The sequence below is a fragment of the Saccostrea echinata genome, unplaced genomic scaffold (assembly GCF_033153115.1).
Source record: "Saccostrea echinata isolate AGI-Se365-2 ecotype Australia unplaced genomic scaffold, CSIRO_AGI_Sech_v1 ptg000005l, whole genome shotgun sequence".
NCBI lineage: Eukaryota > Metazoa > Mollusca > Bivalvia > Ostreida > Ostreidae > Saccostrea > Saccostrea echinata.
In genome coordinates, this window is record NW_026889754.1 from 10,433,602 (window position 1) to 10,446,943 (window position 13,342).

Below are 13,342 nucleotides of genomic sequence, written 5' to 3' on the forward strand. Positions count from 1 at the left end.
GTACTGAATTGTAGCACTAGGCAAGTGACAAAAAAATATCTGTATATATTGAATACCTTACACAATAGGCAAGTGTTCTTTGTATTTGTATATTTTGCATTCATTATCATCTCTGTAAGACTTGGGAAAACCAAGTATGATCCAAAGGAGATCAATCGGGTCTAGCACATTACAATAAGCAAGGGTATTTTTACCAGATTTTTAGCTCACTTCGACGAAGTCGAGATGAGCTCATGCTATACCTCCGACGTTGGCGTCCCGGTTAAAGTTTTAGGAGCAAGTCCACTCCCAAGTAACTATAAGCCCTACCTGAACCAAACTTGCATGGATGATGCATCTAGGGATGGACACTACCACATTTGCTTCAGATGCTGGATCTGACCTAGATTTTCCAGATGAGTGACCAAGTTAAAGTTTTTGGAGCAGGTCTTTTTCCAAGTAACTATAAGTCTTACTTAAACCAAACTTGCATGAATATTGATCTTGGGATGTATACTAACTAGAAAAAAATATGAGATGTGAGATTTGCCTTACTTAGAAATAACATTTGTTGAGGTGAGCTTCGTAATCTTTGATTACCTATGTTTGAAATTCTTTAGCAACATTGCTTCGTCTATCAGTTAATTTTGTTTTATACTTCCATGGATCCTTTAGTGTTGTATTATACTCAGGTGACCGTTAAGGCCCTTGGGCCTCTTGTTTAGTTTTAATGTCTTATTAAAAATTATTGACCTGTTAATTATTCTCATCAACATCGCATAAACAAGATTGTTCTTCTTCAGTTTTAGATTTTACTTGACAAACCCTCTTTCTTTTTAATAACTTAAACCAGCTATTTTTAATTAATTTGATATTTAGTTTTAATGTCTTATTCAACATGTTCAAGTTATTGACCTGTTCCAAAATTCTCATCAACATTGCATAAACAAAATTGTTTTTTCTTCAATTTTAGTTTTTTAACATGACAAACTCTTTCTTTTTCATAACTCAAATCAGTTATTTTTAATTTAATTTGATATTTCAGTTTTAATGTCTAATTCAACATGTTCAAATTATTGACCCAATCATAATTCTCAACAACACTGCACATAACAAGATTGTTTTTCTTCAATTTTAGTGTATTAACATGACAAACTCTCTTTCTCTTTAATAACTCAAACCAGTTACATGTATTTTTAATTAAATTTGATATTTAGTTTTCATGTCTTATTCAACATGTTCAAATTATTGACCTGTTCATATACACAAAACAAGATTTTTTTTCCTTCAATTTTAGTTTAACATGACAAACTCTTTCTTTTTAATAACTCAAACCAGTTATTTAATGTCTTATTCAACATGTTCAAGTTATTGACCAGTTCATAATTCTCATCAACATAGCACAAACAAGATTAAAAACTATATGGGGATGGGGGGGGGGGGGCTTTTCTGATTGCAGTAGTCCTAACATTATTTTTTAATAATTCTTAATGGAATACAGTAAAATACATGACGAAGTGCCAGGGATGGCGATTTTGCTTTGTTATAAAAGTATTTGTTATATCCGCTAGCTTTACAAAATGTTTAAAACCCACAGGGAATGAAAATCACTTTGCTATGTGTCAATTAATTATAAAATGTGTTCGCCATAAGCGTGTAACATGTTATGTTTATTCGTTTTGTTAACATGGATCGTATTTGTACAATTATGTATGTATTCGTTTTGGCTAATTAAATCGTAGTTTTGATTATCGTTTATTGCTGTAGTTCTTGTCAACGTGCCTGGGATTTTATATGCACATTGCATCATTTACCCACCAAGTGAAACATGGTGTCAGAAGCGGGATTGTAGAAGAGGATAACAGGATTACGCAGAACTGTTTTCTCGCCATAATTTGAGTATTAGTGTGCATATTTTGATTTCTTCGATTTGGCGCGCTGCATCGTGATTACGGCAGCCCAGTCGGGAAATGGCGCTCGAAAGACTGACACCCCCTGGCAAAATAAAGTTCAACACTAAGAATATTAGTGAAGACTGGAGAAAATGGAGAGAAAAATTTGAACTTTATGTATCTCTATCGATGAAAGATGAAGAAGACAACGCCAAGATACAGTTACTGAAGTATTTGATTGGCGCGGATGGCAGAGAGATTTACAGCACGATAAAGTTTGATAAAGAAGAGAAGGACAGAAAATTGAAAGACGTCCTCGACGCTTTTGACGCTTACTGTAGACCCAAAAGAAACGAAACGGTAGAGAGATTCAGGTTCAATATGAGGAAACAGGAACCAGGTGAGACTATAGAAACATTTATCACTGATCTAAAAACATTAGCTGCAAAGTGTAACTATGGAGAAATAGTTGACTCATTAGTCAGAGACAGAATAGTTTGTGGGATACTTGACTCACACCTGAGAGAACGTTTGTTGAGAACACCAGAACTTACCCTGGATAAGTGTGTCGACATAACACGTGCAGCTGAAATCACGAAACAAGGAATTAGTGTATTGGATGGCAACAATTCATCAAGCAGCCATACAGAAATTGTCAACAAAATCAGCAAAGGCAAACCTAGTGTAAAGACAAGTGGAAATAAACAGTCACATACTGATAACAAACCTTGTAAATATTGTGCCAAAATACATGAGACCAAGAAAGAAAAAATGTCCTGCATATGGAAAAAAGTGTCGACTGTGTCATAAAATGAATCACTTTGAAACAGTATGCAGAAGTGCTTCCAAGAAATCACAACCAAAATATAAAAAGAAAACTGTACATCACACTGGGACAGGTTGTTCAAACACTGACAGTGATGATGACTATTCTGTTTGGACCATACAAGAAGAAAACACACATTCTGCACACACCGTTTCCAACAGTGTACATGCGTCTATGGTCATTTATGGAAAGAAAGTGACATTTCAACTGGACAGTGGGGCCACATGTAACATTTTACCTAGTAGTGTGATTCCAAACATGCCACCACTTCAGCCTACAGATTATACCTTGAAGATGTACAACAAATCTACCATAAGGCCTCTAGGAAAAACACATTTACAAGTTACCAATCCAAGGAACGGTACCTCATATGACACTGAATTTGTTGTAATTAAAGAGGACTGCATGCCACTCTTAGGAAATAAATCTCTACAGCACATGGAGCTCTTGAACTGGAGAAAGGAGAACATTCTTAGTGTGAGACAGCTGTTGCCATCACCTCTCAGTAAGAAGCAGCTACTCGCAGAGTATCCAGATGTCTTTGAAGGTGTAGGTCGTCTCGCAGGGAAATATCACTTAGTTCTAGATGAAAACATACAGCCTGTAGTTCATCCACCGAGAAAAGTACCTATCGCACTGAAGCCATTATTAAAAGCTGAGCTTGACAGACTACAAGAAATGAACATTATCACACCAATTAGTGAACCAACCCAATGGGTCTCCAGCTGTTTGATGGTCATGAAACCGAACAAAGTCAGAATCTGCATAGATCCAAAGGACTTGAACAAAGCACTTAAGAGGAGCCATTATCCACTTCCTACGATAGAGGAAATACTTCCAAACCTTTCTCGTGCAAAAGTATTCAGTGTTTTGGATGCACGGAATGGATTTTGGCATGTTGAACTAGATAAGGAAAGCTCTATGCTCACTACATTCAACACCCCATTTGGACGGTTCAGATGGCTAAGAATGCCTTTTGGTATTTCGACGGCACCGGAAGAGTATCAACGTCGTCAAGATCAGGCAGTAGAAGGACTACCAGGTGTCTTGAGTATTGCTGACGACATACTGGTTTATGGTGAAGGTGACACAGGGGAGGATGCCATTTTAGACCATGACCAGAAACTGAAAGCACTCATGAAGAGATGTCGTGAACGAGGACTTGTGCTCAACAAGGATAAACTAAGACTTCGAGAGACTGAAGTAAGATTTGTAGGACATCTCATAACAAAGGACGGTTTGAAACCAGACCCTGAGAAAGTCAAAGCTGTGAACGAAATGCCAAATCCTACAGATGTCGCAGGATTGAGACGCTTCCTGGGATTCGTTAACTATCTGAGCAAATTTTTACCGAGTTTGAGTGACATTTGCGAACCACTAAGAAAGCTTACAGTGAAAGACACATTGTGGAGCTGGCACGAGATTCATGACCAAGCAGTAGAGAAAGTCAAAAGACTAGTAACATCAAAACCAGTTCTTAGTTATTATGACCCAAACAAGGAACTTACCTTACAATGTGATTCTTCCGAGACAGGATTGGGTGCAGCACTGCTACAACTAGGGAAACCAATAGCATTCGCCAGCAGAGCCCTAACAGACACAGAGACAAGATATTCCCAAATAGAAAAAGAACTTCTTGCTGTTGTGTTTGGACTAGAAAAGTTTCATCAGTATACGTACGGACGAAACGTAACCGTACAAAGTGACCATAAACCTTTAGAGATTATAATGAAGAAGCCACTTCATACAGCACCAAAACGTTTACAGAGGATGCTGCTTCGACTGCAGAAATACTCAACAAAGCTAGAGTACCGCCCTGGCAAGGAAATGCACTTGGCTGATGCGCTTAGTCGAGCATACTTGCAGAACAGTGACCGAACAGGTGCACTCCTAGATGAAATAGTTCATTTCACACATCTACAGCCGACGCTAGGAGATAGTCTTCAAGAAATAAGGGACGAAACTCGACGAGACAGAACATTACAGGATCTCATTCATGTAATACTTACTGGATGGCCCAAGACGGTATCTGAAGTCAAGGACACAGTGCGGCCATATTTCAATTTTCGCGATGAGCTGGTCGTTCAGGATGCAGTTATCTTCCGTGGAGACAGAATTGTGATACCCATCAGCATGAGACAGGACATGCTATGCAAGATTCACAAGTCTCACATAGGAGTGGAAGGAAGTCTACGTCGAGCACGTGAGAACATATTCTGGCCAGGCATGAATGCGGAGACTAGAGATTTTATCAGCCGATGTGAAATATGCAGATCGTTGGATGATAAACAGTGTAAAGAGACACTGAGGTCACATGAAGTTCCAGATAAACCTTGGGGGAAGATTGCTTGTGACATTTTTACATTTGATGGCCAAGATTATCTGGTAACTGTAGACTACTTTTCGAATTTCTGGGAAGTTGACCACCTCTCCCGTTCGACATCGAAAACAGTTATCAAGAAACTCAGAGCACATTTTGCGAGATACGGGACTCCTAACTCTCTTGTCAGTGACAATGGACCGCAGTTTAGCTCAGATGAGTTTGCTGAATTCACTCACCTTTGGGAATTTAAACACATAACGAGTTCTCCAAAATACCCCCAGAGCAATGGGAGAGCAGAGCAGGCCGTGAAAATGGCAAAGAGGTTGATGAAGCGTGCAGTGAAGTCTAATTCTGACCCTTATCTAGCCTTACTGGACTTTCGGAATACACCTACACAAGGCATGGGAACAAGTCCAGCACAACGTCTCATGAGTAGGAGAACTAAAACCTTATTGCCTACTAAACAGTCATTACTAGTGCCGGAAGTTCCAGATCTGAAGGAGCAGGGAAGGAAGCTTGTGAGACTGAAAGAACGACAAGCACATTACTACAATCATGGGGCAAAGGACCTGAAACCATTGAAGATTCAAGATCTTGTGCGCATTGCACCACCTGATGGAATCGGACAGTCAAGAGAATGGAAGAAAGGAGTGGTGACCAAAGTTCTACCGAATCGCTCTTATGAGGTCCAGTCTGATGGTCAACATTACCGCAGCAACAGACGTCATCTAAGACCTAGCAAGCATCAGGAACAGTCCGAAAGTGATGATATTGTCCCTGAGGAATACAGTGAGACTGGTGTCGAACAAGAGAAACCAATTCAACCACCTGATTCGAAACAGATGACCGAGTCAGCAAAAGAGCAGGTTACTTTTAAGGCACCACAGGCAATCACCAGATCAGGACGCCAAGTGAAAGTGCCAATTCGATTCAAGGACTATGTCAAGTAACATCGTCAGTGTATTATTTGTATGTAATTTATGTTGGTAAGTTGTGAATAGGGCACAATAATCCCTGGCTTACCAATTTTGAGCAAGAGCTCAATTACTATCATTATTGTACTGTATGTTATCTGTATGTGAAGTTGATAATCGTAATTCATTCATTCTGCATTTTCAAACTCAATGCTACGTTGATGATTTCTCTGAACGTAATCAATTCGAAATTTGTTCTGGACTTACTGTACAATGAAAGAAACTTTACAAAGGAGAAAAGATGTAACATGTTATGTTTATTCGTTTTGTTAACATGGATCGTATTTGTACAATTATGTATGTATTCGTTTTGGCTAATTAAATCGTAGTTTTGATTATCGTTTATGGCTGTAGTTCTTGTCAACGTGCCTGGGATTTTATATGCACATTGCATCATTTACCCACCAAGTGAAACAAAGCGTGGCTCTATGAATATAATGTGATTTTTACTAAATGGTCGAGTGCAATATATTGACATAGTATGAGATTTGTTTTCCTTCAACACTAAGAACATCTTCAATAATATTTAGGATGTTTTGTTCCATTTCTTCTTCATAGACATGCTCTGTTAATATGTCTCAGTTGCAAAAATGTAATGAACCTTTGAAAAAATATCCTCAATAACTTTCTCACTTAAACCAGTTAGTAATCCAATGTTTAGAATAAATGTATTGATATTAGGTTCGGATAAATTTCTTTATCTTCCGTTTGATGGACAATCCTTGAGTGTGGGTAACGGTCCGAAATTAACGACTTTCAGATTCGGTCAGTGCCTGTACCATGTCATCATCTTCAATAACGAGTCATGATGGGTGTAAATCGGGACATGCTGAGCATGAACACGAAGACTTGCATATGTCACAGCATGTATGTAAGTCCTCATCACAGGTGGTATTTTCTAGAGTAAAATGCTGGACTAAATACTTTCGTCTGCATGATTGTGTTGTACAAAATGTTTTACAGTTTTCATCTGTTGCAGTTTTGCTGCTGTCTGTTGGATGGATGTATACAACAGATAGAGACTGAAGTCAATCTCTCCCTGCTCGGTCGCTTTGCTGCATGTATGACTGAAATGTATGTGGTGCACCCCAGTGTACTACTTCTCTAATATCTGGAATATTAATCCCAAATGCAGTGGTTGCAATTATAACACGTATTGCACTGTCTTGTTTTGGAAATGTTTCAATAATAATTTTCTTATTTTTTGGTGAGGTAGAATGATGATACATTGCATAACAATTTCTTGCAGATGGAGTTCCTTTGTACGAATTTTCAGCACTAAGATTTTCTTTTAAATACAGGAAAAGAATTCCACAAGTCTTGATATTCCTACAGTATATAATGCATTTTTCAGTTTCATGTTTTTCCTCCTGGATTTTTGAACACAACCAGTAAAAAGTGTCTGGAACTGTATTTGGAGCCCGGATGGAAACGTGCATTATGTTTGGTCGGTCACAGCTGGTAATGACTAATTCATAATTTCTCATGCAAAGGATTTCTGCAATATGTTTTCTGGTTTTTGGAGTTGCAGTTGCTGTAAGGGCTAATAGGTTTGCCTTTGGAAAAATACTCCTCAATTCTCCAATCCTAGAAAAATCTGTTCTGAACTGGTCTCCCCTGTTAATAAAATGTGTATTTAATTTAATGATGTTTGACAATGTGATAGCTGCTTGATTCATAAAATAAATATTCTTCCTTTATATGATTCACCATTGTTCCGCACAGTGGCACTCATCAATCACAATGGATTGTACAAACTTCTGATATGGTGGAGATGTCAATAACCCTCTCCATGAACCACTGAAATAAGCCTCCGGGCTCAACGATAGGGAATTTGCCTTCCGGAATGTGTTCCAATGTGTCTGAAATGACAAAAAAATAATTAAATAAAATTCCAAAATATCTGAAACCATAAACAAGGACCTAGTATCTGTTTTAGACAAGTCAGAACAATGTTATGTAATGTTTGTCTCAATAAAAAAAAATCAAAGCATTTTAAAAGTATATAAACGGGCTGTCAAACTAAACACATTCTTCTATACATTTTTTTAAAATTTAATAAGGGATTTGAAGTTTGATTATATCATCTGCAAACGCCTACACCTGTACACACTGTGTGTGCCGGATCACGGGATGACTAACGCTAATGACCTAAATTATTTGGTCGATCTAACCTAGTGAAATGCTATAGGCTATATACAAAGCTCTGTCGTGCTCCTCTCCAAGGAAAATAGACTCCACGCTGTATTTTTTCAAGTTAGCAACTTGGTCTTTCATAAGAGAAACCAGCGGCGAAATGACAAGAACTATGGCACACTGCAAATTATCTTCAACTTCAAGCATCAATTTCCGTAAAATAGCGTATAACAAAGACTTCCCATAACCTGTCGGTAACACTGCAAATACGTCCAACCTATTTGCTAATTTTTCCAGGCATACTTTCTTTTTAAAGGAAAATCAATTTTAAGATCAGCCAAAATTCTGGTGATTCTACTGTCAAACGTGCAAATACGTCCAACCTATTTGCTAATTTTTCCAGGCATACTTTCTTTTTAAAGGAAAATCAATTTTAAGATCAGCCAAAATTCTGGTGATTCTACTGTCAAACGTTTCGGCCATTTTTTTTTTTTACCTCAACCAATCACAGGCTTTATCAAATTCTGGATAAGCCTCGTTCTGAAGTATAAATATTTATCGTGGAATGCTCCTAGACGTTTGATGTGAGGCTATCGATGCGACAAACGTGTAGGTGACCTAGACTCGAGTCAACTCTACTTTCGTTTTCGTCTAAGTTTTCATTTTCGTCCTTCTCCTTAATCTGTGCTCCCGATGCTTCCGAAACGTTTTCTCCTTCCTGTTTGCTTCCATTCACACTCTGCTATATTTAACATCCCGACCCCAAAGACCAAGCTCAAGGGCGCCCTTGTCTAAGTGTATTTGGTGATTTCGAGCCTGAATGTACAGGTTTAGATGGATTGCAAGGAGGTCAAGATGAACAGCTGGGAGTCTCTCTCGAGAAGAATGCAGATATAGAGCCTATAGAAGACACTAAGATCCCAGGGGAAGATGACCGAATTGGCCAACCTGGAAACGAGAGAGAACCCCAGGCAAGTACAGCTTTAAGTTCAGAGAAGAAATTAAGATATAGTAGAGAATGAGGGCCGCTTAGGTGGTGGGAAAATGCAGTAAATTCAAGTGTGAAGTACTCATGGAGAGTGGACAATTCAGAATACGTGCGCTAGGTGCAAAAATAACTTAGGATTGAAGCAAAACAAAAAATAAGAGAACCTGAAATCTGACGTGTAAACTAGTGTTGTAGGTTTACATGTTTAATAAATAATTCACCTTTGTTCTAAAGGGGACATTGAAGAGCCAGGTTTTGTTGGAGAAAGAGGGGGGGGGCACCAAAAAGGTGGACTTTATGACCATCACCCTGTAATCGCAGGAGAAGACATGCAAGATCAAATGGTGGTAGTGGTAGAGTTACAAATTATTCAGTGCGTTCAAAATCCTGTCGTGTGTGCGAAAATGCCCAAAAATCAAACACCACAAATGAAGCTCATGATTGCGAAAGATTGATTGTATGTTATTTAGCGTCCCATTCGAGAATTTTTCACTCATATAGAGACGTCACCATATACCGGTGAAGGGCTTCAAAATTTGACCTTTACTCGGCACTCAGGGCCATTGACACCGGGCCTTGGATTTTAAGGTCTCATCCGAAGCAATCGCAACTTTCACTTTAAAGAGCCGAGCGCATGGCGAAGGAACAGTTGCTACCCATTTTTCTATCGATTTAAGTCAGTCGCGGCCGAGATTCGAACTCACGACCTCCTGATCACGCAGCGAGCGCTGAGGTACGTGAACGGTTTTAACCTTTTGATATTGCAATATCCGAGAAATTGTCCGCTCAAGAAAATGACATTAACATTTGGATCTGTCGGTTTGAAAGCTGGACCAAATTTTCCGGCATTTCCACAAATGCGGAATCAATTTTTGATGCTATGAAGTTGTTAGTACCAGATTTCGATGTTAACTGGCTTGAGAACATAAGAGTTTGCATCTGCAAACGAACTTTATGAACAATTAGCAGAGCACTTTAACAGTAAAACTCTAATATGGCTTCTGGAGCAAACACTTTGGAGGAGAACCAGGTCAAAATCAGAATCCTTAGAAGACTACATCAAAGACATTGAGAAGGTTTGTACCAGACTTCAAAAGTCAGAAAGGGAGAAAATGACGGCTTTCGTTAGAGGTCAGCCATCAAACATCAGAATCCATTTTGTGCAGAATAACCCACAAACTTGGGAGGAAACGACGAAGAGAGCCCGTCTGGCACAAGAAGCAAGCTCTTCGGAAACAACAAGGCAAATTCAAAAGATTCAAGAGTCAATTGTCACTGCAAACAAAGTGCATTGAGGAAGAGGAATTAACCAAGGCCGTGGGCGCGCTTCAGAGACAGTCCACCGTGTGTCCGATAGGAGAGCCGGCGTCCAGAGATGCAACATAACGCCCATATCTGATACTGAATAATAGTTTCCGAAAAGACCATTGTAAATAGCGCCATTTTGTCCGACTGATGTTAACTGGCTTGAGAACATAAGAGTTTGCATCTGCAAACGAACTTTATGAACAATTAGCAGAGCACTTTAACAGAACACTTTAACAGTAAGCAGAGCACTTTTAACAGTAAAACTTCAATATGGCTTCTGGAGCAAACACTTTGGAGGAGGACCAGGGACAGTCCACCGTGTGTCCGATAGAAGAGCCGGCGTCCAGAGATGCAACATAACGCCCATATCTGATACTGAATAATAGTTTCCGTAAAGACCATTGTAAATAGCGCCATTTTGTCCGACTGATATTAACTGGCTTGAGAACATAAGAGTTTGCATCTGCAAACGAACTTTATGAACAATTAGCAGAGCACTTTAAAAGTAAAACTCCAATATGGCTTCTGGAGCGAACACTTTGGAGGAGGACCAGGTCAAAATCAGAATCCTTAGAAGACTACATCAAAGACATTGAGAAGGTTTGTACCAGACTTCAAAAGTCAGAAAGGGAGAAAATGACGGCTTTCGTTAGAGGTCAGCCATCAAACATCAGAATCCATTTTGTGCAGAATAACCCACAAACTTGGGAGGAAACGACGAAGAGAGCCCGTCTGGCACAAGAAGCAAGCTCTTCGGAAACAACAAGGCAAATTCAAAAGTATCAAGAGTCAATTGTCACTGCAAACAAAGTGCATTGAGGAATTAACCAAGGCCGTGGGCGCGCTTCAGAGACAGTCCACCGTGTGTCCGATAGGAGAGCCGGCGTCCAGAGATGCAACATAACGCCCATATCTGATACTGAATAATAGTTTCCGTAAAGACCATTGTAAATAGCGCCATTTTGTCCGACTGATGTCCGACCTCAGTGCAGGTGGAAATGACGAGATAATGCAGCGATGTGATTGGTCAAAATTAACACACCGACGTAAGATCGTGGATCGTTGTATTGGAAAAGCATTTCTTTTGTTGTTAAAGGAAAGTTGAAGCCTATTCCATCTGCTCCCTTTTCTATAATATCATCTGCCATTGACAAGTTTTTTTCATTATGACCTGAAGCAGTTTGGTGTTGTGATGCGTTCGTACTTTTTCTTGCAAAGTTTGTTGCAAAGTTAAGACTATTTCTACTAACCAAGCTACTTATACTTTCTAGGTATTTAATCCTAGTCCATGTAGCTTTTCCATGGTTTTACCTACTTTTTGGTTTATTTGCATTTCATGGCCAAACGCTGGAATGGTGCAATATGGGGAGTACCAAATTTCTTAATTCAGTCACACTGACGATGAATACAACAAACAATTTGATAAAAAAAAAAGATTACTTTCCAACTTATCAATTTTGCATAAAAAATACAAGTTTCATTTTCCGGTAGAGAAGGATAAAAACTAAGGCTAAGATGTTTATCTTCATGCATTCTTAGATAGAATGTTTTTGGGATGATTTTGTATGCACTTCTTCTCGATTCCCCAGTCTGGTAAAAGCTTTAACTTTAACACCCTTAATTTTACTGTGCAAGTGCAAAAGATGATAAACAACAACTTTGTCCTTTTTTAAAGGTGTGCCTTGATTATCATTTAATTTTATTTTCAAAGACAGGTTAAAGTAGGTAGAAGTAGCTACTTCCAGTAGGTTATACCTAGGAAGCCATTAATAGATATGTAGGTAGAATATTGTCTTTGCCTGGACCTGCTAATTATCTTTTTCTCTCAAAAGTTAAGTTAGCATGAACAAAGTTAACTGGCCACCTATACACTCCTGAAAATGTTCAAATAAAATCCCCCGTATATCTATATTATTTTCTGATAAACATGATAAACCGACAATATAGGTCGTTACAAGTGCACTGCAATATTATGCAATTTGTTACCTGCAAAGTATATTACATAAATTCTTCAACAAAATAAATTATAAACGTACATATAAAAGTGGTAAAACGCCTTTTCTAACTCGGCAACATACGAGTTGTTCGTTCAAATTTAATGGGAACTACAGACAGTGTGCTGTGTGCACCTCTTCAGCTGCTTTTGTTTACACGTGGTCGTGGGAAACTTTACATCTTCTGTCATTTGTAAGTCATAAAGCTTGGTAAAATCAGCTACAATAACAGTGTGTGAAAATCTAAGCAAGAATTCAGGAATTCTTACCGTTCCCATTCCATTCTGTACATCCAGGGATGTAAAATCATGGAAAGACTAGGACGAGAAGTCCATCGCACCAGCCATCTTCCACAACCATGCCTGATTGTATAGTTGACGTCACAGATCCGATCGATTCAAGCGTCAAAGGGAGCAGATCGGAACCAAATGACAATTTACGTTTTCATTGAAATTGTATAAATAACGATATTTTAAACAATAAGGAAAGCATACATATTAAATTATCTCGACATCAACATAAAATGCAGCCTAAAAACAAATACATAATTGATTCTTGCTAGTTCATAGAGATTTCGTAATAACTCATAAATATTCATGAGTTCAAAGTTCAACAAAATAAGCCCCGCCTACAAAATCAAGCCTTAACAGTCCTGCGCAGTGATTTCTGTTCATCAAAACTTAGTTAACTTTGAAAATTTTTCCTGAGGGTAAAAGCCAGGCATCCTATGTTGCATATGATATAAATATGCTCAATACTTACACTTTTATACAATATAATTATCTCAATGTCCAAAAAACATTTTCATTTAGTGTGGAGAGGGTCCTTAATTTATTATACATCATGTACATGTGAATTGTATATGAAATTTACTTAGTCCAGGAAAATGGAAAAAATATATACTGAAAAAGCAATTACCTTG

The 13,342-nt window shown here is 38.4% G+C and overlaps 1 protein-coding gene across 1 annotated transcript; it reads left to right on the forward strand.

Moving 5' to 3' along the window:
- The first annotated feature begins 2,682 nt into the window (after window positions 1–2,682).
- On the forward strand, window positions 2,683–5,970 carry LOC133179641 (uncharacterized protein K02A2.6-like). Its single transcript, XM_061314347.1, has one exon. It carries the CDS (start codon window positions 2,683–2,685, stop codon window positions 5,968–5,970), a length of 3,288 nt encoding a protein of 1,095 aa, XP_061170331.1.
- The last annotated feature ends 7,372 nt before the right edge of the window (window positions 5,971–13,342 follow it).